The sequence below is a fragment of the Bos taurus genome, chromosome 22, assembly GCF_002263795.3.
Source record: "Bos taurus isolate L1 Dominette 01449 registration number 42190680 breed Hereford chromosome 22, ARS-UCD2.0, whole genome shotgun sequence".
NCBI classification, from domain to species: domain Eukaryota; kingdom Metazoa; phylum Chordata; class Mammalia; order Artiodactyla; family Bovidae; genus Bos; species Bos taurus.
The window spans coordinates 36,861,531-36,887,623 of record NC_037349.1 but is presented as its reverse complement, the minus strand read 5'-3'; the positions used below and the strand labels follow the sequence as shown (position 1 = coordinate 36,887,623).

The 26,093-nt window shown below is 39.9% G+C and overlaps 1 protein-coding gene and 1 long non-coding RNA gene across 3 annotated transcripts in view; one reads left to right on the top strand and one right to left on the bottom strand.

Annotated features, from left to right (window-relative positions):
* ADAMTS9 (ADAM metallopeptidase with thrombospondin type 1 motif 9) overlaps positions 1 to 26,093 on the bottom strand; it is a 163,307-nt gene that overhangs the window by 35,963 nt on the left and 101,251 nt on the right. Inside the window, exons 29-30 of one of the 2 annotated variants that reach the window (NM_001206573.2) lie at positions 6,749 to 6,916; positions 86 to 259 (exon numbers count right to left, since the gene is read on the bottom strand). In NM_001206573.2, the coding sequence (NP_001193502.1) occupies positions 86 to 259; positions 6,749 to 6,916 (342 nt within the window). The remainder of the gene's footprint in view (positions 1 to 85; positions 260 to 6,748; positions 6,917 to 26,093) is intronic. The other variant, XM_005222686.5, reaches the window with a different exon arrangement.
* LOC100848439 (uncharacterized) lies at positions 189 to 26,093 on the top strand. The gene is made up of 3 exons (XR_003031809.2): positions 189 to 277; positions 7,416 to 21,844; positions 23,946 to 26,093. It is a non-coding gene; the product is annotated as an uncharacterized lncRNA (long non-coding RNA).

The window sequence follows — 26,093 nt, the reverse complement described above, 5'->3', positions numbered from 1 at the left end:
GAGGGCTTCACAGGGGAACGGATGTGATGATAGCAAGGGGGCTGAGCGAGAGGCTGGCAGGTGCCCGCTTCCTGGCTCTACTTACTTCTTGCCATTCCTCTGCCCTCCACGCGTAGAGCGGACACGGCGGGGCTTGGCAGGCGCGCTCCGACTCTGGTCGGGTGTAGGGGTTGCACTCGGTTTCTCTGGCCGTTTTGTGCGTTCCCATCTGACAGCCCACATTTCTCCGCCGCACGCCTTGGCCGCACGACACGGAGCACTGCAAGGACAAGAGGATGTAAGTGGGAGCTCTGGATTGTTGGTGGGAGGGGGCGGTCATCAGGGTGGAGAGGGTCAAGGACCTGGGGATGGCATTCCTAATCCAATGATCTTCACAGCCATCACGGGGTTTTCTAATTTCCAGTGAAAGGGACCCAGGAAATGTCTAAAATCTGCAGCCTCACTGCCTAACAAAGCCAGTTGAGTGAGGAAGAGACTCAAGTTTGGGGGTAATTTCTCAAGTTAACAAAACTCCTGGACAATGGAAGAGGCTGGGAGACATCATTCAGAAACATTCAGTACATCCTAGAGTACTGCTGCCATGGGAAATGAAAATCCCAAGTGATTTCTATCCCGGAAGGTTGGAGGGCCTTGAAAATTGGAGAGACAGTTGCACACAAGAGAATTTCTTGGCAGATGAAAATTATAACTCAAGGAGAGAAAATCACTGAAGATTTTATGGCCTTATAAGTAGAATTATTTTCTCCAGTCTCCTCTTCTTCTTGCTCCTATTACTAGAGATAGGGGAATTCGGATGAATGTATGAAAAATAAAAGCTGACAGAGAAAAACTATTTCCTTGGGCGTTGTGTTTTCAGCCCGTGAAATGTACTGTTAATCAGGCTGAAACATTTTGTTGACCAAGCTGCAAAACACCCTATTAATCTGCAATTAACTTTTCTCTAAATTAATTTTTTAGTGGTTTCCTCGTTACTGGGTTTTATAATCTCACTCATGGGCAGCCAAGAATTATTATCTTTATTAAGCTTTTGACAGTGAGAAACTAAAGGCAACATTTAACTGGAAAGAAATGCCTATTATTTCACTTAGCTATTAAAAATTGTTTCCAAGTTTGTGTGATAGCTGAGCCTCCATTCATTTGTCTGACTGAGAAAACAAGCTTAACATACATTAAAGTCATATTCCTAAGAGGAAGTCTTCATACAGAGTAGAATCAAGCTTTTAAATTAGATAAAAATTCCTGTCCAGCTACCCTGCAGCAGGATTCATCGTACTCTGAGGCTAATGGGAATTTACTATCAAGAAGCACCCCTAATGAATTCTGGTGCATATTAGTATTATTTCCATTTCAGATTCTAAAAAAACAGGTGATAATATTTAGAAGGCAGCTTGGGAAATCATATCATTTCAGATAAGTCTGCCAGGCAAGGAGCTTAAGCGTTCACATCAAAGCTAGCTGAAGAGAAGGAAATATTTTAGAGCAACATTGCTACTATTGTTTGGGTTTAATTGTATTAATTGGATTGAATGAGTTTGTGACCCACAAGAAATCAGACATTTAAAGTCATTGTGCTCTGGGTGGAATGAGAGGGTGCCTGAGCACAAGTGACTGCCTTGTCTACAGAAGATGGCCATGTAATACTTCGGGGAGCTATGTGTATATTTCCCATTGATTCCACACTAAATGAATGAACTATGACATAGGAGAAATAGCACAGGAATGACAGAAATCGTCAACCACGGACAGCAAATAACAACCAAAACACTCTCTGTGTATTTGAATTTGGGGCCTTAAGCATAAAACAGAACAATTCCAGAACGTATCCAAGTAAAAGCACAAGGAAAAAAATAAGAACAATTAAGTAAACAAGTCTGAATTTGCATAGAGCTGATATATATTCAAAATCTCATCATGCTTTAATAAGGTAAAGAAAAAGGAAAAAACATTCAAGGCTTTCCAGGTGTATACTATTCAGGTTCTAAGTAAATGCAATTTCTTTTTGATGCCACTGTTTGTTACTAAATTATTACTTATGGCTCAGCAAAGATAAGGTATTATCAGCCATAAGCATCCAATATTTAAGAAATAATTTCTACAATGTTCAATATTTTTTTCCAAAGGGCAAATAAAGACAGAGGAAGTTACAATTATACAATAATGTCATTGTGGCTTTTGATTTTCATATTGTCAAAGCTAGCCCTGACTTAACATATTCAAAGATTTGTACAGGGCTTATATGCACAGCAAGGTATAATAAGCCTTGCCTCTGTGAAAACTGCATTCATGGCAATCTTGGTGCAAAATGAAGTGTACTGCATCAGAGCTAGTTCTCTGTGTTGGACTTTTCTTCCTGTGCTGTCTCAGGGGAGGCAACATTTAGCATACACAGCAAGCCAGGCTTGCTTGGTAAATTCTGAGAGATTTGTGCAGAAATCCTATGAATAAAACAGCATCAGAAAGACCTCTGTGTGACCCTGGAGGTGCTGATGGTGGTGGTGTGTGCACGTGTGTGTGCTTAATTCTTGTACTATGTAGTCCAGTTTTTAGTTACTCTAAGAAGAAAAAAGGTTGAGCAGCATATTAACATGTGCCCTCCTCCTGCAACTATCATTCCTGCATGGCAGTCTATTTGTGCAGGTTTGAACGCAGATGTTTTTAGTTCCAAACTACTAAGCTAGGAGCTGTGTTTCATCTCTCTGGACTCCCTGCTATGCAATGTTAGTATGCAGAACTCACCAATTTAAAGGAGAAAGTTAATGCTTCTTTCTATAGATAAAACAAATCTCTATGGAACTTGTGATGCTTAGGGAACTGTAGTACATACTTGAAAGCCTAGAAAGAATTTTACATACTTTCTATCAGTGTGACTGCTACAATCATGGCCATGACAGGATTCAAAGGAGGGATTAGCTTGAAAAATAACAAACTTTAATAACTAACTAAAGTATGAACTAACTTTAATAAATAACAACTGGTAACAATAATAGCAAACTTAGTGAGCACTTACTAGGCCAGGCTCTATTCTAGGGTTTCTCAACCTAAGAAATCATTTTTGCTGGAGACTGTCCTGTGCATTGGAGGAAGTTCAGGGGCATCCCTGGACTCTATCCCACTACACGTCGGTTGCATTCCCTCTCCTCTGCCAAACTGAGACAACTAAAACTGTCTCCAGACACCTCCAAACATCCCAAGAGTTACAAAATCACTGCCAGTGGAGACCTTAGTTCTATGCTAAGCATCTTGCATAAAATATATTTCACACTTCCCAGTAAACCTTTTACATAGATACTTCGCACATAAATAAAGCAAAGAACAATCACCCTAACCCAAGCAAAAACTAAAACAAAAAGTAATTCAAATAAGTTCTATCCTAGGCAATAAACCAAAGCCACTGTGGACTAGGATTTGGCTTCCAGTTTTAAGATATGGTGCTAGTATTATGCGGCCTTTTGTACTACGTCAGCAAGAGTGGGTGAAAGGACTGTATTCAAACAATTCAACATCAACGTTTGCAGTTCAAATACAAGTCACAGACAGCACATATCACTACGGCAACTCTAGTTCTCATCACTGACCATGTGCATAAGGTTTCTAAGATTTCTCAAAGGACACACATTGCACATCTGCCATGTTTCTCCATTAAACACTTCATAATCACATGACCAAGCCACTCTCATGGTAGTTACAAAAAATTCCCAACCAAAAATGGCTGATAGGTTCATAATGCAATTTGCCGATTTCCATTTTGGCATGAGTACTGAAGAACTTTAAAAAAATCAAGTGTTTCCCTGACTTCAAGACACAGTGCTACATTTTGTATCACTGAGAAAGAAAAAGGAGCAATTAATCACGACCTTCTATTAGATGTAAGGACCATCCTGACCAGAGAAATGTTCAAGTATTAAAAAAAAAACTGGTATCTCAGGGCTGAATGAATTCATGATAGATGAATGATGGTAAAGTGTTACTTTCATTCTAATCCGATCATTTTTATTGTTTATTCTTAATCTTCTTTTGTTTAGGAGGCTTTTTTATAGGAATAGGATACATTAACGATGTTTACTCTGGAAGGCTTTTGAATCGTGGACCTATAGAGCCTTCACATTTATCAAGCTGAATCAAGAATCAGATGCTGATTTTGTCTGAAAATTTCATCCCTCAGCTCTTTATCAAAATCATCTAAACAAACTGAACATGAACTTTTGAAAAAAAAAATGCTTTCAAACTTGAGTATGTTTTTCAATTAAGGTTCTTCTTTTACTAGAAAAATTTCCTTGACACATTCAAGATGTTCAAAAGATGTAAAAGTGAAACATTCCACTTTAAACCTCAAAACACTAATTCTGAGGAAAAGACAAAGAAGATTAGCAAGGCTGCACTAGCTTCCTCTCCCACTATTCTATATGCCTTATTATTGTCAGACATTTTGACATAATGAGAAATTACAATAATTATTTCCCCTACCCTGAAGACGAGATGACTAAAATACAGCCACCAGCAGAAAACAGAAGAACCAGATATAAAATCTTCTAAAAATTATTGCAAATGGATAATCATTACTCTTGCTTTATATTACTGCCTTAGGGATATTTCTGTTTACCATGGGATCATTAGTAAACCAATAATCTTTAATCATGCAGACTATCTTTCTCCATCAACCTCTGGGTCTGATTATCTTCAGGTATGTTTCAAAATTGCACAAATCGGATTTTACCCATGTAGCATCTTATCTTGCCTGCTTTTATAATTCATTTCTATAAATCAAATCAAGCATTAGAAAGTTGGCCACAGACCATTACACGACTGTTTTTACTTGCATTTTCCACAAAGGTAACTAGACTTTCCTAAGCAATCATTTTGAACAGGTGCAGTCTTTTTGGGGGAAGCATTCCGATAATCCTATTACCTTATGTTTGAAAAAACCCCAAGGGTTCAAACCTAATCATCCCAGCTTTGTGAGCAATTTTAGACTTTCCATCAAGTTCACAGGATATGAGAGTAAAACTCACTCTGTGCTTACCAATAAAGAGTGAAAGAGTCTTTTAATCATCCTTCTTTTAAATGAACTGACTTTTATAACAACTATCAATTAAGTGCATCTCGACAAGATGCAAATAGATAAGTCGAGGCCAAGGGACACAAAGAAAAATAACAGCATGAAAGTATGCAAGAGGACAAGCTAATTGGTGTGGTATCTTAAATAATGTTAGCTATAGGCTTTTACATGAATTGAACAGCTCGAAAATACAAGGGCTGGAAGTCAGAGATGACAGTAGTCAGTTAGACAAACCATTACTGATGACCAGTACGAAATACTGCCTAGAAATCTGATCCCTTAAAGAAGCCAGAAGAGGAACTAGCTTTGGCTGGACACAGACACTTTGTTAAAATAAAAATAAAAACAAAATGTGATATGATAAAAGCACTCTGAGGCTATTCTGCTGGGGTACAATGCAGGCCACATTTTATTTCTGTGTGAAGGGGAATATGACTGTGAGGTATGGGGGACAATGACAGCAGCCCAGAGCATTTAAGAAAAATTCATGTTTCTAGAGGAATTTCCTATCATTCATGTTGAAATAGAGGATTCTCAACTCCTTCTCATGTTAACACAGCTGTACAAAGCTTCTTTGCGGTGTTAGGAATCAAGATCCAGGCTCTGAAAGAATCAATTCTACAGGCTACCAACCTTGAACCTGGTTTCCTATTGATTCTCCAGAGTATGTGCATACATCTCTACTGCACAGGAGAACCACAAACTCAGCAAAACCTCACTGCATCAAATTAACAGAGAGAAAGAGCATATTACACACAGAATATGTGAAAAGACATTGAGCCTTACTACTTTTAAGTAAGCACCTTCAACTAAGCTGAGGAAATGTGTAAGTGAGGAGTAACAAGATACACTTTAAGGGCCAGATATGAGTGATCTGTTCACCCACCAATTGTTAATGTGTAAACAAAAGCTTCTCACGTTCCCTCTTGAATTCAATAGGGAAACCTACTGAATTTAGCAAATGTGTACAATTAGTGGAGTCTAACTGTCATCAGTTTCTTGGGTACGTCCCCCACTTTCCCATTGGATATACACATACTGCACTCATTCAAACAAAATATTTCTCTTGAGAGATTATTAGAGTTAAGACTACTGAGCTAAGTATGTGGCATTCATTACTGCAATAAATCCTCATAAGAGCTATATGAAGTCAGGTCAGCAAGGTCACACAAATCACCCCAGGTCACAGAGCTAGGAAATGACAGAAAACTTCCCCATCTATCCCCCACCTCTACTGTATACAATCTAACAGGCAGAGAAGTATTCTTAAATCCTTCATATTGACAGCTCTTTCTTTAAGAACCTCAAAGGTAAATCTGAACTCAATTCCTGCCAGGTAACCATAGTCAACCTTACTGGAATCTGAATTAGTGGTTTTCTAAATGGTGAATAATAAAAAGCCATCAGCAAAGCATTGAGGGCTACTCTGTCCTACACAGTTGACATCTATCACCACTTAGAATTAATCCCCACAACTGTCCTAGTATATATATTACCCAAAGCACCAAGGGATGAAGCCACTTGCCCAAGGTCCCACAGCTAGTGAGCATTCTGACATAAGGCTGTCTCCTTCCCTGTCTCCACACTCCCCTCTAAAAAACTGAAACTGAGCAGGGAAACAAGCCAACACACTGGTGTCAGCCACGTGGCCAAAGGGAAGTAAGAAGTCGTTAGAGGAGAAGTGTTGCTCACCTGACTCCAGGCGCCAGCCTTCCACTTGGGGCATCTTCCTCCTCGGCACTTTCTGTGCCCATTTGGCTTAGCAAGGTGTTTACAGTAATCACTTTCTAAATGGCTTCCATCTTTTGCCATGCAGTAAACATTTCGTTGTTTATGCCCTCGACCACAAGAGACAGAACACTGAAATATAAAGCAATGGCAAGGTTTTTTTTTTTTTTTTTTTTTTAAATCACAAGCAATTTGATAAAAACCTAGGTCGTGAGATGTTAAGATCATGCCTAACAAGAGTCACCATTCCCTCCCCCTCTGCAGTGCCATTTTGGATAATATCTCAAGGCTCAACATGGAAGGAATGTGGCAGTGGAGGAAAAAAATATGGACAGCGGGAATCCTGTCTAGTATTTTGGGTCACTCAAGAGTGAGGGTAAATCCTGGTAATATAGGCCAAAAATAAGCCCACGAACCTGAAATTACCATGAAATTATGATTTAAAGAAGTCCTACTATGAATTAGTAAGGATTTATTTTGGACATCTCACTTCATGCAGTCTCTGGTCAAGATATTTCTTCAACAAAATGCCTCGTGATCCACTCTTTTGGATAAAGGTGCATTTCCAAAATACAGCTGTGTTCAATTTCCTTATGAATTGATTTAAGGAAACTCTTCTACCATTTTTCAGAGGATAAGCTCTCATTTTCCCAGTCCATTGGAAAGGAGGTGAAAAAGGCATGTTAGAAACTGAAAGGTAAGTTAGCAGGTGGGTCTGTGCCAAGTTTGGGAGGGAGGCATTACCTTTCAACTTTGATCTGCAGGTTCACTGAACTGTTTTAATGTGACCTTGTCTGACCACATCTAAGAAACTTGACTTTGATTTCAGAGTAGGTTTCTCAGAAAGGTTTAGGAATCAAAGTGCTCATGGAGTCGGGACAAAAATGTGACATGACAGCTTCTTGTAGAACAGGCAAGAGGCTGGCCCCAATGAGTACACTGAGATATTCAACGTCCATTGCCTCATTAGCGATTACAGAAGTCATTACCACTTGGATCATAAGCTTGCTGGCTCCGGTTTTCAAGACACATTATTTCCCAATACAATGTCCTTACATTTCAGAGGGAACTGAGTTTAAGAATGAAGAGCAAAAATATGAAAATGCAACAAAAATAGATTTCAAGTATCATTTCTTTCTACTCAATGTTTCTAGTTTCTCCTTTGAACTTTGTGATTTTGTTAACTTAAATGGCCAAAGTGTCCTTTCAGGTCTAATAGATAAATAGCACCATGTAAAACATGTAGCCTAATATAAATTGAACCACCATTACCAAGCGAGCTCTAAGTGATCCCATTCATATATGTGCCAGACATGTTTTTTCTAGTAAATATAGACTATTATAAAAATTCCAAAGTAGCTGCTAGAGAAATATAAAATATGTGTATTAATATATTTGGGCCTAACTTTTTACTTTAGGAGATGGAAAGGTTTTTTTCTTTTGAGCTCTTATTTTGTAAGTATTATGATTTTGAGTAGTCATTCTGGAAGGAGTATACAGTGTGGAAGGAAGGAGTCCAATTTAAATATCTACATCAAAAATATCCATCTTTCAGCCTTTAGAGTTTTGATGTATATGAAGACTTTGGGCTACAATTCTAGAAGACTTTTATAATGAATCTCCAAGAAGTTTCCCTATAACCCAACTTACACACAGATAATCCCTATTATTAGTGACTAATTTTAGTATTTAAAAATGTTACTTCCACCAAAATTACAAGCACAGTTAGAGTTTGAGGTGCGTTCATTTGTTTAGTCAGCAGACATTTATTAAGCACCTACCAAGTTTTCAGGATTATGCAAAGTGTTGGGAATACAGTGATAAATAAGAGTGATATAATCTCTGCCCTTGTGGAGTTTAGAGACCAGTGAGGGAGACCAGCATTAATCAAGTGACAACAAAAACAAATACATATTTGCTAACTGACATGAGTACTCTGAAGAAAAGGGGCTGAAGTGCCTGCAAGAGGAGTCCCTGGGGCATTCCTGAGGGCCAGACCATGTCAAGCTAATAGGTCACAATAATGTATTTTATTCTCCACAAGACGGAAAATCACTGAGGGGTTTTAAGTTAGCGTAAGACACAGTCTAATTTTCGTTTCAAAATTCTATTTTTACTACCGAGTAGACAATGGGTAGAAATTCAGCATTAGTGGAAACAAGAAAACTTAGGAAGCTAACGCAGTTGTCCAAGCGAGAGGTGACGGTGGCACTGATGAGGGTGCAAAGTGGAGGGGTGAAGGAAGCGGGTGAATTTAAAACCGTTTTTGAACTACAAATGACAGTTCCCCGATGGATCTGCTGTGGGGTGGATGGGAGAGGGCAGGGGCAGAAGGCCTCCAGGTTTTCTGCTTTGGGCAATTGGATTAGAGTGATGATACGGACAGAGATGGGAAAAACAGCACGGGGAGTCAAGAATATATTATTTTCTAGGAGATGAGCTGAATTTAGAGGATATGGGTTCATGGGTGGTAATGTGTTTGATTAGGGTGAAGAAACAGACACAGCTGTCTTATTAATCAGATGAACAAGTATCAATTGAAAGCAAGTTTGACCCTGAAGGATCATCATTTCAATATACAAACAGTTCAGACAAGCTGTCCCTTAATATGGAGGGGAGGAAGAAAGTTGGTGGAAATGGAGATTTAGTAATCTATTGGTCTGTAAGTTCCATGAGGTCAGGGGTTACAGAAGCTTTGTTTATCACTATGGGCTTATACTTCCAACACTTTGTAGAATACTTAGAACTTAGCAGGTGCTCAATAAGTGTTGAATGGACAAATAAAACAAATCCATTTAGTGGTCACTAGAAGAGGTAACCTAATATTAGGGAGCAATCTACAAAGGCAGAATTAGCAAAGGCGCAGCTTTCTCCCATTCATTAGGTGCAAGGCACTACTCAAAGACTTTATATACATTATCTCATTTAATCCTTCCAATAACCACAGAGATAGGTACTATTATTGAAGACAAATGGTGTTTTCAAAATGGCATAACCAAAATGCTTTATGTGTATACATCTCTTCCTATATGACTCCAATTAAGTGGCTAGATGTCTTTTGGGAACATAACAGCACAATGAAAATCAACAGCATCACTGATAATAATTCATCTGAGAAATGCTACTGGTGCAACCAACATCTATTACCCAGGAAATAAAGATGGAGGAAGTTGATTTTAAATATAACACCTTAAAACTCTTTTAAATACCTGGATTAGCTACATTGGCAATGGCACCCCACTCCAGTACTCTTGCCTGGAAAATCCCATGAACGGAGGAGCCTGGTAGGCTGCAGTCCACGGGATCGCTAAGAGTCGGGCACGACTGAGCGAATTCACTTTCACTTTCCACTTTCATGCATTGGAGAAGGAAATGGCAACCCACTCCAGTATTCTTCCCTGGAGGATCCCAGGGACGGAGGAGCCTGGTGGGCTGCCGAACTGGGGTCACACAGAGTCAGACTCAACTGAAGCTGGAGAATTCCAGGGATGGAGGAGCCGGCTGCCGTCTATGGGGTCGCACGGACTCAGACACAACTAAAGCGGCTGCTTGCTTCAGTCGTGTCCGACTCGGTGAGACCCCATGAACTTCAGCCCACCAGGCTCCTCGGTCCATGGGATTTTCCAGGCAAGAGTACTGGAGTGGGGTGCCATTGCCTTCTCCGAGCAGCAGCAACAGCAGCACCCATATCTAAGGGTGGTTTTCTTATTTGGGGACGTGAATGAAACTGATTTGGAGAAAAGGATGCAACACTTCAGTATGACTTACCATATGTATTATTTGCCTAAAATTCAGATCTAAAAGTGATAAAGAAATTCTTAAGGTATCTAATCTGATAGCAAACACCTTTCATGTTTTCTAAATTACCAGTGACAAAAAGCAGCTGCTTGTGGAAATTTCCCTAGCTAGCAGGCTTATTAATAGGTCTATTATGATTTCATAAAGAAGTTATCATCTTGATAACCAAATAAACACAGGTTTTAGCTCTTCTATTCTGAGGGAAATTTCTGTCTGATTATTTCCAGTCCTTTCCCAGACACTGATTTTTGTCTCAACATGCGTTGCAGAAATAATAGTTGAATTTAGTGTGTCACCTAGTACATATTATTTTTTGGCTATATATATGAAGTTTCTTGCTCTGGGGAATATTTAATTCCTTATATTTGCAGCCAAATAGCCTTCTAGTTTGCCAGGTGGACCCTGACTTTTTTCCTCTGGAGAAACAATCCAATATATTTAAGAGAATGATTTTTCCTCCAACTTTGAGCAACACTCTCAAAGTAATCTCTGTTTGTTACATAGAAACACCAAGGTCAGTATCTCTAATGCCTTGGCTTTTGTTTCTGCGAGGTCATTCAAAGGGAATGTTTAACGTGGAGCTTTGTGGAGAGGTTGTCTTAATTTTTTAGATGAAGGTCTAAGAGTTTAAAATCTGTGCATTTCAACACATATGGTGGAAATGGAACTGGCTTTTTCTCTCTAGTAGTAGCTCTAGATGTGGCATGGATTTGCATCTCACTCTTCCTGGTGTGCTGTCCCTGGCGTTAGGGATGCCCTGCGTCGGTCCCTTCACTTATATTGAGGAACTGGGTCTCTCAATCACCCAGCAGCCAGCAAACAACCTGGTGTGTCTGCCTGGATGACAAGGGCTGAAGATCCAGAGAGAATGAAATCCCTAGCTTTGCTGAGGCTGGTGAGAACCTGGACATCTGAAGGGAGATGGGGAACCACACGGAACTGGTAAGGACACCACTAGGAGCCAAGAAGGAATAAGAAGGGGAGGATGGAGGTCACGGATACACACAATATCTGGCCAGAAGGAAGCTTCTTGATGAGGCTGGATGATGCTGGGTGCTCAGAGGAGGTAATGCAGTGAGTGGGGTGTGAACCAGGACTACTCAAGTTGTGGCTGATGCTTGATACATAAAGGTTAATGGACGGTCCAGGAGGACAGCTCCAGCAGAGTGTCTGGGCACAGTAGAGTATGTCTCAGTGATTTTTATCTCCAAGTGATCTGTATATATAAGATTCTGTTTATGTGAAATGTATTTTGGAGGATATTGATCAAGGAGTCTATATTTCCAAACAGAGGGCTGACAGCAGGTTAGAAATAAGAATTGAAAAGCCAAGAGAAAGGTCAAATGCTAGAATCTACTAAGCTAAGCCAGGAGTCTATAATGATCTAAGCATTTCTGACAGTCAGATAGAAAACCATCACTCTGAGACTGGTGGGCAGAGTTCAGTTATGAAACAGGAGACTCTACTAATTATTATTCAAGGCCTTTCCCTAGTGATTCTATAAAATATGAAAAAATCATCTAAATCATTTAATATAAAAAATGAAATGTGTCCTTTCATAACAATAAGCTCTTCTTGATTCCACTCTCATTCTGATTTTGTTTAAAAAACATAGTCAGATCCCATCTGGGAAGTATGATATCAGAAAGCAGGCAATGCATATGCCCATGGTTCAGAACTGCCTTTGCCAATTACAGTGATAAGTGAAGCGAATATTGCATGAACATCTTACCATCATGAAAAGCAAAGGATTCCAGCCTGTACCCACCAGGTAAATAAACAGAAAAAATAAACAGAATATGAGAGGAGAGATATAGACTTAGGGATCAAGGTCAGGGCAAGACCTAGAAATCCATGTGGGCTAGTAACTGCAATCCATGTATGTTTATTACTGCTTTCCACACTGTAGTCGCTGAGAAAATATTTACAGGAATGAATGAACACATGAAGGCTACAGCCATCACAGAAATGGACTATGTCCCAAATGTCGTATTTTCCTAATGGTTTCAAGAAAGAACCACCTGGAATCTGACCCACCTGATTTGGCACAGCTATTTAGATTCAAAGAGTTGGAGCAGGACTATTAGAAATCACATCAGCTAACTTTTATTGACCTCTTATATGAGTGGGACCATGAGCTCAAAGATACTAGCTTCTCCAATTTAATCTCTACAGCAACCCCGTCCGTGGCTCACGTACCATTAGGATTCCTCTTAACAAATAAGGAAACTGAGGATTAAAGAGGTGACATGACTTGCCCAGGGTCACAGAGCCAGGAAACAGCAGAGTTAGCCTCTAAATACGGCAGGTATGTTTCCAGAATGACCATTTTCTTCCTTAAGTCATACTGAAGAGAAGACCTGGTTAAGACGGCAGGCTGTTCATTCACCTCTGCTTATCCATGGTGACAAGAGAAAACTGGGACTTCAAAGAAATGCTTCCTAAGACTATTTTAGAGGTCTCTGACTCGTTAGTCTCCCAGGAAAAGGATGGTTATACAATGTGTTTCTCATTTTAATACAACCTATTTAGCACTCTGGGAAGAAAGATGCTATGAAAAATGAGCATACCACTATGTACAATATCACATAAAGAGCCACATTTCCTTTCGGTCAGAGCCACACTCTGGTTTTCTCGTGGCCATTTTTCAAGATTGATTCATCCCTTGCATTCAGCCTGAGGTCATATGCTGAGTTTTCCTCTCTATTCACTGCTGAATGGTCCTTGGCGTGGTCAGGAATGGAAGGTTACAGGTTGTAAATTTGGGGCTGCCGATTCACCAAGGACTAAGCTCTCAAATATTTGAGCTAGAGGTCATCTCAGAGATTATTCAGTCCATGTATTTATTTTTACAAATTCAACACAACGGAAGAGGAGACACGCCGTGCTCATAGTCACACAGGAAAGAAGCAATAGATGGATGTAGGAGCTCCTGGACCCAGCACAGAACCCGACTTGGTGCCAACTGCACTGAGGATTTGTGAATAGATTCTGGTGTTTTGCATGTTGCTTGGGACCTACAGCTGACCAGACATCCTAATTCTTTCCACTCCAACTCGGTCATGCCCACATAGTGCTAGCAGCATGGTCTGTGGCTACCCAAGGCAGGAATAGATTCTGCACCTCTGGCTCTAAAGGATTACCAACACAAATATGAACAAGCACGGGTTTCACTACCTCTTGTTCTAAGATACCAGTTAAGAACAAATTCCAAGAGGTGGCTGTGCACGAATCGGGATTCCTCAGCTCATTGCTGAGGAATGGCACTTTTCTTCACCTTGCTCTAAATTTCAGCCCTTCGAGACACAGGTTTTGGAGTCAGACAGACCTAGGGTGGAGTGTAATCTGCCACTTTATCATGGCGCCATCTGGGGCAAGTTACCCAACCTGTCTCAGCTGTGTTCTCTGTAACAAAATGAGGATAACAATACCATATATACGCAACAAGGCTGCCTTACAACCAGATATGACAAAGTATACAGAGCCCTTGGGGTTTTGCTGGACAGTGTAAAAATCGACACACATTCACTGTTTCCACTGATACTACTTGTATTTGGTGGACTCTTTAAAAAGATCTCCTAACACGCAGTTTAAAAGGTGAATATTTTTTAAAATATATGTTCACTTATGGAGTCTAAAGTTAACATTCTAATACAGGCACTTTTGGGTGAACAAGTCTGGAAAAATCTTCCTCTTGTGAATGGGGGAAGTACTTTCCTTTCTAAAGGTCACAGAGAGATCCCCAGAGCAGACATAAATGTGGATGATTCCTTTGCTTCTGCAGTGCCTTTTTTACTCTCATAGACTATTACTCAGTAATACAGGCTCTTCTAACCACAGAAGACAGAAACACAAGTAAGAGAAAGAAAGGCATCACTACTGAAAGCCACATCTCTACTCCACCATTTCCTGTTCACATTTACTATCTCAAGAACTCCTTTTGTCTTTTTTTTGTTTTTGGTCATGTTATTTCTTTCAATGTCCTGAAGCACAGAATCCACATTAGTGATAACCATATTCAGTCACTCCCCTGCTCGGTCCCCAGTGGTGGGAATGCTAAGAATCTTTTGTCAAAAAGCATATCTTCTCATTGGCGATGTGAACATGTTTAGGGAAATTTTTATAGGGCTTCTCACAATACAAGAATGGCTCTGAACAGGGGCATCAGGGAACCAAAATGACGGAGGAGGAAGGAGAGAAAGCTTGGCCAGGAAACAAGGGCTGTGACTTCAGGGCGTAAAGCCAGTGTTGACAGGCCTGCCTGATGGCCGTTCATGTCCAGGACCACCATGGCACTTATTACCATGAAAAGGAGCTGCGGAAGCATGAGATTGGCAGGGAGCACCATAGAAGAAAGCCGATGCAGGAGTCACAGTCATTGCAGCCGGATGGGGCACTGGGCCATCCTTCCTCCCCCGACCCCCCCAAACCCCAGCCTGTGCAATGCTACAAAGGTCTAAGACCATGGAAGAAAGGGAACTAAGATTCACATGTCAACTCTCAGAGCACACTTGAAGGCGCCTGTCAATACTATATCCAAGTAGGTGGCCCCTCAATCGCCTCACAAGGGACATGGCAGGGCCAGGAAAAGAAGCGGAGGCAGTGAGAGATGTTCATGACCCCCACCTTCCATCACTTCCAAAAAGTGGATGCTCTCCAGTTGCATCCTGCAGCTTCATAATATAACAACCTCGTATCAGAGGATGGAAAAACATTTTCACATGAAATACAGCAGCATATGAAGTTAGCTATGGAACTTGTGAAACCCAAATTGGGGACCTTCTTATTCTCCAGGAGTATAAACATTACAGTTTTTCTCCCCATAAAGACAGACACAAAAACCAAGAAAATCTGCAAAAGCCTTACACGGTGACTTCTAGCGTGGCCACATCCAATAGTGCCTCCAGGGATTTGAGGTATATTATGTTATCAGGCTCTGTTACCCCTAGTTCCCCATTCCCAAGCACAGTGCTGATTTTTGTAATGCTTCTTTCCCTTGCAAGGTTAGATGTGATGATTTTTTGGTAATCTGACTTCAGCAAAATAATAACATTGTCACTTTTCAGGAAAGAGGTGAAGATGGTACCAGGACCCATCCTCTAACCACAGAAGTATTTGTGAAGGCAGACTGGAAGATGGGGAGGGTAGTGGGTGACATTTTTGTTCTAGGATCCTTTATTCTCAGCTGTTCCAAAGGTGGGTGCAGAAGAGCCTGATATAAAAGTTATGTCCGCTGGGAACACGGATCCAAGTTTCTTGATACTCTGCAGGTGGGTTGTAACTAAAGGCCCAGGCTGAAGCGTTCAGGGCTATCTGGAGATGTCATTCGGCTAGATGATAGCACCTGAGAAGACCCACTCATTAACGCTACTGTCCCAGGCAGCCAGGGAGAGTCATGGGAACTTAAGGTGCCCTTGGGAATGCCTCCATAGAAAAGCAATCCAGATAGGCTATATGTGGATTTTCAGACACCCAACCAATGTTCAGCCCTGAGCTTCTTCCCCCTCCCAAAGAGCTAGTCTAAGTATTATTCAGTCATTTAAAAAACACTAGGTTATGGTTCATTTAATTGCCTCTTCCATTCTTGCTTTCTCTGCCTGTCTGGTCCTTCTTCCATCAGCTTCATGTGAAAGGAACATCTTTATCTGCCAGTATGTCAAGTATCTTACATTGAAAAAGTTACAGCTGGAGAGGTAGGTAGTTCATGTATTGAATTTGCTTTGGGTGGATATTAATGCCACCCCAGAACTGAAATATGCATACCTCTGAGTTTGTAATCAGAGAAATATATCTCAGTGAGAGGGAAAAGGTCATCTTAACCATTACTGAATGAGATGCTCACCCTTCAGCTTTGCAATGTTCTTCTGGGAGTTTCAGATAAAACCAAATTACCACCAATAGGCTCTAGTCAAATCCTTTGTGGCTTTCCTTGTCTCTTCCTCCTGCTTACCTTTTGGTAAAGAAAAGACTCAAGAGTACCACTATGAAAGGATGAGATGAGAAGAAATAAAACCCAGCTAAAATGTAAGTGGCTCATAACACAGAAGAGGGGCATAGAAGTGGCTAAAACTTTGTTTGATGGTTTTCTGTGAATTTAAATTATTCCTGCACTACTCTGAGATTTATTCAAATAGAAATCCCAGAGTTGAGGCAGAAGCATGTGTAATAACTTGGTTTTGGAATCAATCAGATTTAGTTTGACTACTATCTCTCTATCTCTTCATTTGTGATCTTACGTGAGATGCTTAACCAGGTATGAAATGATGGTGAGTAAGCAACTTAAACCTAACATGTCCGAAACAGTTGTCCTGATCTTCGGATTAGCTTCTCCATTTCAATCAATGGGAACTACTCATCCACTTATTCAGTGCACAAAATCTGGCTGGAGTCATTCCAACTCCTTTCTTTCTCTCGTTTCCCACATCTAAACTTGGACCAAATCCTTCAGCATTACCTTTAAAATGTCAGAATCCTACCACTTCTCACGACTTCCACAGAATACTCTCATCGGAGTTACTTCAATGGCTTTTAATGTTCTCCCTGCTTCTATCTTTGTTCCTCCTGTAGCTTCCCCTAAATTCAAAAGCCAGGCTCATTCTTTTAAACAAATCCACATTTCTACTCAACTCTCCCTTTCCCCAATAGCTTCCTATGTCAGCAAATGAAAGCGAAAATTCCTCTAGTGGTCTTTTTCTCTCCCTCTACCATGATGAACTTTCATGTTCCCCTCCATCAATTTCATCTCTAATTTCATATCCTACCACCCTTTTGTTCAGCCGCATTCGCCTTGCAATTGTCAAGATACACCTGGCATACTCTTGTCTCTAGGTCTTCACCTGAAATACCATTCTCCTGTAACATTCGTCTCCTGAGTATCCACATAGCTAACTTTTCTGTTTTCCCAGATCTCTGCTCAATTGTCACCTTTTACAGGATGACTGTCTGACCTTAAAAATTATAGTTCCCATCTCCTCTTACATGCTATTTTCGCTCTTCTTTATTTTTATCCATGGCACCACTCACGTTCCTTCACAATATATATTTCACCTCTTTTGTTTGGGATTTATAGGTTATTCCCCCTCCCCACTAGAATGTAAATTTGATGAGCTCAAGGATTTCTGTCTGTTCTGTTTACTGTTATCTCCCTAGTGCTCAGAGCAGTGCCTAGTTTATAGAAAACACTTGAATACTTAGGGAACATACAAATGCATGCATGAATGAATAGTATCTAATAGAGGCTAGAATCACTTATCTCACAAGAATTTTTATGGATGAAGCAAACACTCGACACAATGCTCAATTCATTGGTAAGGCTCAAATAAATAACAACTGCTCACTCCTATCTTCTGTGTCTGTTCACTCCAAAACTGGCTAAGCACACTTGTAGTTTAATATTTAATTCACAGTTACAGGACTAAATACTGCACAGGGGACATCTAAGAGGAGGGTTATCTGAGAACGTGATGTAAGATAACAGCAAGCAGTAGAATCCTGAGGTCTGCGCAGGCAAGACTAACACTGAAGGCTTGGCTCGTAGCCACTAAGACTGCCATATACTATTAGGGTCACAGAATGCTTTTTTCCTCCCCAAATGTGTCACTTTAGATCAACACTTTTGCCAGATGGAAAAAAAATGTAGATATATAGACTGAAAGTAGACTAAAAAGAAATGTAATGGACGAGAATGGGTTCTATCTGGGCCGGGTATTGTCTATCTCCATTCTGGCTAGAAACATCAAAAAGCAAAAATGACCAACCACCCCAAAACAACAAACAAAATACAAAAAGGCAAATAAGATATACCCCAAAACAAAAAACAAACCAAAAAACCAACAAACCAATCAAACAAAAATCCTAAGGACTTACACTGTTCCAGAATAATGTGTCTAGGTTTAAGTCTGATTTTTCTAGTTCCCTTTCATTTAAAAAAATGCTCTCAATGTAGAGGGTATTCAGGATTACAAAACCAACATCAAGTCTGAGATTTTAACTGAAGATTGAACCTGATAGAATTAAATCATTGCCACTCTCCTGTATATTCTCTATAGGCTAGCCATCAGAAGCCTCCCTACTAAGTAAGATAGTTAATACCCAAATAATCATATTAGGCTGCATCCAGAAAGATCTACTTTTCTTAGTTCAGTAGATATTTCCCTACAGATGTATTAATTCACACTGTTCTAGCATGCTGTAAATGTCCAGGGGAAATACAACTTTTTTTCAGAGCTCTGGTCTGAAAGTGTTGGGTGACAAAATTCAATTGCTGAGTTCTTTTGAAAACCATTCAAAAGTAACTGAAGTGTTAAAAGGACCTATTCAAAAATTCAGACCCCAAAGACTCAGCTTCAATGGCTCTTAAAAAGTAGAAGAAAGCTAAACTGATTTACACTAGGGTAAGAGCCTATTTTTGCAGGTGTCACAAATCAAAATGAGTATTTATAGAAGTTCTGAAAGCCCTTCCAGAGAAAGAGAGGGAAAGCGTTAAACCTGGGAGTCAGTTGGGTCTGGATCCAAGAATTACTGATTGTATGATGCTGGTACATTTTACTTAGCCTGCCTGGAGCTCAGTTTTCATACCCACCTAATGGATACAATATGGACCATTCTGCAAGGATTATATGAGGATCAGCAATAACGCTTACAAAGCACCAGGCCCAAAGCTTCGCGCAAAGAAGTTGCTCAGTAAATGTGGGCCTTTTGTTATTCTTTCTCCACTGCTGGTAAAATCCATCTGGACTACTGCAGACGGGCATTTTTACATGCCACATCAAGGTACATAAGACTACTGGTCATCAGTTGGTGATTAGGAGGTGGAGAAACCCATTAATTCAGAGAACTGAGGTTTCCCAGAATAACTGGAAAGATTATAATTAGGTAAAAGGCAAAACTCCATTTCTAATTTCAAAGAGCTTTTGACATAGTTAGCCCATTGGTGATTTAAAGCTCCAGTTATTTCTGGAAAGTGGCACCCATTTGTCGTATGGAGAACCACGGTCTCATCTACACTGAGTTCCAATGTGTGTCTTTCTTTTTATAAAAATTTCTGCTCTTTCATCCAATAAAGTTTAAACATTGTGGGAAGAATCCAATATTTCATTAAAGTTTGGGTCCTACCATAAACCTTCTGAGGCTGCTGACAGTGTCTTGGGTTCATTTTGTTTGCCTTTCCTCTACTGATGGATTTCTTCTCTGGTCTCAAAGACCTGGACTCACTACTAGTAGTTTATTGCCATCATTAGTGACCTTTTTGAAGAAGAAGAATTGAGATTGATTTTCTTTCTAGGGCCAGGAGATGGATCATCTAAAATGTTCTCTGTCCCACAGATCTTGGAGTTCCGTTTGCCATTTTGATCATAAATACGTGTGTCTGTGTGGCATGGGGATCTGAAGTTGGTAAATACATAGAACTACCATCTGTTAAAGCAGAAAAGATTTGAAAAGTGGAAAAGGAGAGGTATGAAGGGGTAAAACTTTAGAAACTTCTTTCCCCGTAAGTTCATGTACTGAAAAGCCAGGTTAACCTTACACATCTGAAAAGCTGATCATGGTTTCTTCTGAAAGGTTAAAAAAACAACTGGTGGGAAAACAACTGTGAAAATCTAGTGATCTCTACAACATAATAATTTACTATGGCTACTTAATGCCCATGAGAATATGGAAAGTTCTGCTGTAAGAAACTCACTGAACCATGAGAGAAAGATAATATTGCTCCCAGGGGACATAAGCCAATGTCTGAAGACACTGTTAACACAACTAAGAAGATATCCTACTGGCATCTAGTGGGTAGAAGCTAAGGATGCGGCCAAACATCCTATGATGTCCAGAACAACAAAGAAGTATCTGGTCCCAAACATCAATAGTGCCAAGGCTGGGAAACCCTGCTTCGGACCTATACACAAGTCATGGGACAGTTTCTGTACCACTGTCCTGGTTTCTAGTCAGAAACTGGTCTCCTATTTCCAAGATAAAATGCTCACTAGGAATAACTATGCTTTTATAAAAGTACCTCCTGTCCAAAACTCCTAAATGTTCAGTTCTGAAACCAACTTTTACATAGAAGTGAACCATTACACATATGCAGATTCTACCATGAATGAGGGAAGTGCTGTTTGTTTGAAACATAAAGTGGAAAGGAATCTGTATCTATATATCTCTGGATCTACCTCTATCTATCTATCTGTCCATCCATCCATCCATCTCTATACTATGAGTGCTTTCAGTTTATATAGCCCAAATGTAAGAACATGTTGGAATGTTGGAGTAACCTTGTTTTCTTAAGAAATTCTGATCCTCACTGATGACTTTCTATCCAAAGTTGGTAGCCCCCACCAAAGTTGCCATGCAGAATGTCTATGGAACACACTGGGCACATCTGTACACATCAACAACTTCCCCTCTCGGCTCCAAAGACTGAGTGACACTGCATGTTGGTTTGCAAATTCATAGTCTCTTGAGACAACTTTGAAACCCTTCTATTTTTAGTTTATTCTTGAAAATCTTTGACCTTGCTAGGTTCCTAGGATCCCACATACTACTTGATGGAAAATTTGACGCTCAAGAGAAGTATGTTCTGATAGCTAACCAGCGTCATTTCTATGGGGTTTGCAACTGTGACTTCAGCCATGACGTCTGATCATGAGTCCTCCCTATCCTCTGGGAGCCATGCTGTTGGGTTCTTGACAACATCCCTGGCTGCCCTTAATGCCAATAATACTGCCCAGATGCCAATAATACTCCCCAAACCCGTCTGTAACAACCAATTATGTCTCCAGATATTGCCCAATGTCCACTAGTAGATAAAAATCAACCCTGATTTTTAGAGAACCACGGAATTATCTCAAAGTTTTCAGAAAGTCCTTTAGAAAGCTCTCAAAACCAAACTGAGTTTAACTGACTTGGTGGGGGGTAGGGAACACAGAGGGCTGTTTTTTTGTTTTTGTGTTTTTTTTTGTGGATGAGAGTGGCAAAGGGCCCACTGAACATCAGTTTAACAAGGTCAAGATCCCAGGCTAAAAGGGTTTGGAATCCTTGGTCTTAGAAATGTGACATGTACAACGTAAAATCAATTTCCATGCATAGCAATGAAGATTATAGCTACAGTGAAACAAGCGTGCTCTGCTGGATAGCATTCTTCCCTGTCCTCGCAGCCATGACCTGCCACTGCTAAGGGGTTCCTGGACACTTCAGGTCTGACGAAGAGACAACCAAGGAGAACGAAGTCACAATTTCACTAAGAACGGGCAAACTGCAATGGAGGAAGAGGTGAGTTGGCTGGGTGAAGGCTTTTTATGAGGCAGAAGGAAAACAGCACAGAGTTTTCAAAAATTTCTTTAGTTTTCAAAGGAATCTGGGTTTTGGCTATGAAGCAATAGATAAAAATGGGGAGTCTGTATTTATTCAAGTATTTTCTGGAATTTACTAGCAAGCCTGGCAGTGAAAGTCTGGATTTCCCTGGGAAAAGGGGAGCAACAAACCATACCATTCCCAGAGGCCTTTTCATTTTAGCTGCCTGGGTGGGAGGGGTGGACAGAGGAAGGGAAGAGAGGGCAGAGGAAGAAGCTCATGGGGAAAAAACCAATGAAAACTAGGAAAGATGCTCTTTATGCTGAGCTCAGACTGGAGCACCCCCTTTTATTATGATGTTACAGTGCAAATCTGAGATTAAAAACAGCTTCCTAAAATGTGTCAGAATTTTTAAAGCCCTGAAATAAATCCAGACCTACACTCTCTGCTTCCTTGTGAAGTATAATACACACTCTGAATATATTTACATTTAAGAACTTTTAAAAAATAACTTACTCTGAAAATTTTCAAACTTAAAGAAAAATTGTAAGAATATTAAAAAGAACTCCCTCTCCCCTTATCTATATTCCCTAACTACCAACATTTCACTACCTTTGGTCCCTCCATCCTCCTCCCTAAATATATATATATATATATATATATATATATATATATGCCACTATATTTTGTCTTTTCCTGGAAAATCCATATAGTGTCTCATCATCTCCAAAAATCTAATTTTCCCAAATCAAGTACACTCTCCACATAAATACAACTCTCCAAGTCAGGAAATCACTACTGATACATCACCACCATCTAAACCTATGTGGTTTTTTTTTATGATTCCCTCCTACATGTTAGCTTTTTATTTCCATAGTTTCGGCCAGTGCAACAATCATTTCAGCTCCTGAGTAACTAGGATTTTCTCATTCATTCATTCATTTCAATATTATTGACAGTCTGCCTACCTTGCATAAGGCACCAAGCTTGAACAGTGGGCCTCTATAGCCCAAAGGAAATTAAGCTTTGGGGCAACTCGAGAAATGATTTGGTTAAAGAGAATTTCACTTGAAATGTGGTGGCTATGTCTGTATTTCTTCCTTTTTCTAGTTAATTTTTTTATATCATCTTTTCCCTCACTTCACAGTGCCCCAGTCTTGCTCTTCACCTGGCTTACATTTAAGAGAAATAATTTTCTCATATTCATCCCTTTAGAGCTCTGAGCAAAATCTGTAAATGGCTCAATAATTCCAGGATGTTTCAAGTAGTTACCCCATGGAAAAACAGAAAATCTTAAATTGTAGATAACCTCTTCCCACAGCTTTTCACCACTTCACCAACTAAAGAGTAAGATGAGGAGATTACGTCTTGGTTGCTAATAGGTTCAGATCCTCATTCAGCCAGTGTGACCTAGTACCAACTAGGTAACTTCTCTGATGGTACTAAGCTCATCAAGTAGAAGAGATTAAATCTGATAATTGGAGTGAATTGCTTTGCATAACTCCTCGCAGAATATGTAAGTGATAAGTGATTGTGACAATAAAAAGTCAAAACCATCACAATAATTACGGGAGGAAATGCATCATACAAAACTAAAAGAGGGGAAAACAGCTCTTTTGTGGATAACTGCAACAATCCATTCCACTACTTTCTGAAATACATCAAAAAAAGGTGGCTGAGGAGAGTTATTTTGACTTACTTCCCAATTTAGTACAGAGACAACCTAAGTGTAAGGATAATAAATTTAAAAGAGCTTCTAAAAATACAGACCACCTGAATGTTTATTGTTTATCATTTACTTCAGATGTTGCCCTAAAGGGGGAAAAAAAAACCCCAACAAACCCACAACTCTATCTTATCACTAGAAAAGAACCAATGTTGCTACCTACATTCTAATTTCTGGGGGCATCAGTATGGGATATAAACAGGAAACAAACTATAATGTTTTCTTAACACTGGGGAGGTGAAGGTAAATGATGGCAATTACAGTGATGGAGGAGACATTTGGTTCAGCTCTTATTCTTCTAAAGTGTCTTTGAAAAAGCTCTGTCAACCTAATCTGCTCAACCTTTACCTACAGGTATCAGTGAATATGAAAGCTGCCTTCCCGAAACTTCTCAAAGACAGCATGATCTCTTGGAATTCAAGCTTCTACAAGGTGGCTACCTGGTGTTGTCTGTTTTTGCCTTCTCCTAAAAACACCAATCAAACCTTGCCCTTTTGACCCACAGAACACATAAACATTCTTTCTCCTTAACTGAACTTACTGCCACGATGAACTTGAACTATGAGATGCACAAGAGGAGAGTTTGTTTTAACAGCTGCTTTTACATGGAGGCCCTGGAGTTACTATTCTGAAGATAGCTGATTCTAAAAGCCTCTCTTTTCACTGTCCTATTTTTTCAATGTTCAGCTGTCAGGGAACAACCGCTGAAGTGTTCTCAACCAAAGGTGCAAAACAGAAGGACAAGGGGATGGTACTCACTAGATGGGAAGACATTCTACATAGGGGATCCATTACATGCTGACACAGGGTTTTTCTCCCCAATTTATTTGTGTAAGTTTACTTACCCCTTGACAAGCTGAATATTAACTGCTAATTGTCTGAGGTTGCCCTGTCTAATACAGTAGACACCAGTTACAGGTGCTGTTTATATTTAGAGTAATTAAGTTACATATAATTTAAAAATGCATTATCCCTATTGTACTTGGCCACATAATAAGTGCTTAATATTAGCCACATGTGGCTAGTAGCTTCCATATTAGAAAGCAATATGGAAGAGAGAATATTTGGAAAGAGAACATATCCATCATCATAGATAGTTATTGGACTGTTTTGGCCAGTGCATAACTTCATTCTAATAAGAGCAAGGGGATGCAGGCCTCACTAAGAATGGTGACTTTGTAGGTTCAGCCTATATGGATTGTTTTCCATACTACTTCCTCCTCCTTTCTTGGCTGCCAATGCTCTATTTTATACATTTCTGAAAAGGGGTCTTGTCGTGATTAAAACGATCCATGAAAACAATCCCACTTTAGAGGAAACAACAGCAGCAAGGAGCAAAGATGGCAGTGTGGCAACCCACACATTTCAGATCTTTTTATTGGTACCTAACAAAGGGGGGAATGCACCCTCAGCCACAACTTCCCATGCTGGTATGGAGGCTCGTGGGCCCCTGCAGGGAGAGGCAGAAAGCCAGGCCCTCTACTTATCCTGACTCTTAGACCCCTGAACTCATGTCTGGGTTCTAATGAAAAGATGAACAGAAACATACTTCCTGATAGAAGGTTTTTAAATGTTCCATGCCATCAGCAAGTGAGCATTTATCACTGAAAATTTACTGGGCGACTGCACATTTAAAAAGAAAGACAAAATCAATAATTTATATTTATTGAACAAAGATCATTAGCAACCATGAAGATACACACGCACATACACACACACACACACATATAGATCCTAATAGCAACTTTTATTTTTATGGTTGTAGTGAGGCTGTCAGGAAGAAATTGTCAGTTCTTTACATGTTCAACTTCATTTAATACCGAATTTTCTCTCTTCCCAGTAGAATCAATAGCTCTGATTGTGCATTGCTATATCCTCAGCATCCCAGAAGAGACTAGCCCCAAAGTAGGCAAATAAAAAGTATTAGCTGAAAAATTAATGACTTCTTTTTTGAAGGAATGACCTGTAGTCTTTTACTCCCTCCTCATAAAATAAATCTTCCTCAACCACGTTTAATAATCAGGATTCCCTCCCAGCCAATTAGACTTGGACTCAGCCTCTACCTCCCACTCCACATTCCAAAGTTTCCATTTGTGTCCATTCCAGGAGGGCAACTCCCTGACCTGAGTCAGGGGGAGGAGCTACACTCCTCAGGGTCTAATGTCTCTCTACCCTTGCCCCCATCCCCACCTTTGGACTTTTTAAAACTGTAAAAACAGAAATCTGTCAAGCAGTCATGAAATATCAGCTTTCAGAAAGCAGGAACAGAATCTCTGACAGGCATACAATCACTGTAAATACTAAAAAAAAAAAAAAACAAACACAACTCCAGTTAAGTTTTATCTCCAATGAAACAGATGCAAGGACAGTGTGTTCTGCGGTTTTTAAGTACACGTGAGATGAGTGGTTTATAGAGTCTTAATCTACTCTGAGTTCAAAAAATTTTATAATTTCATATGTTGTAATGTTTTCATTAAAAAACTATCTTATTTCTATACTCTA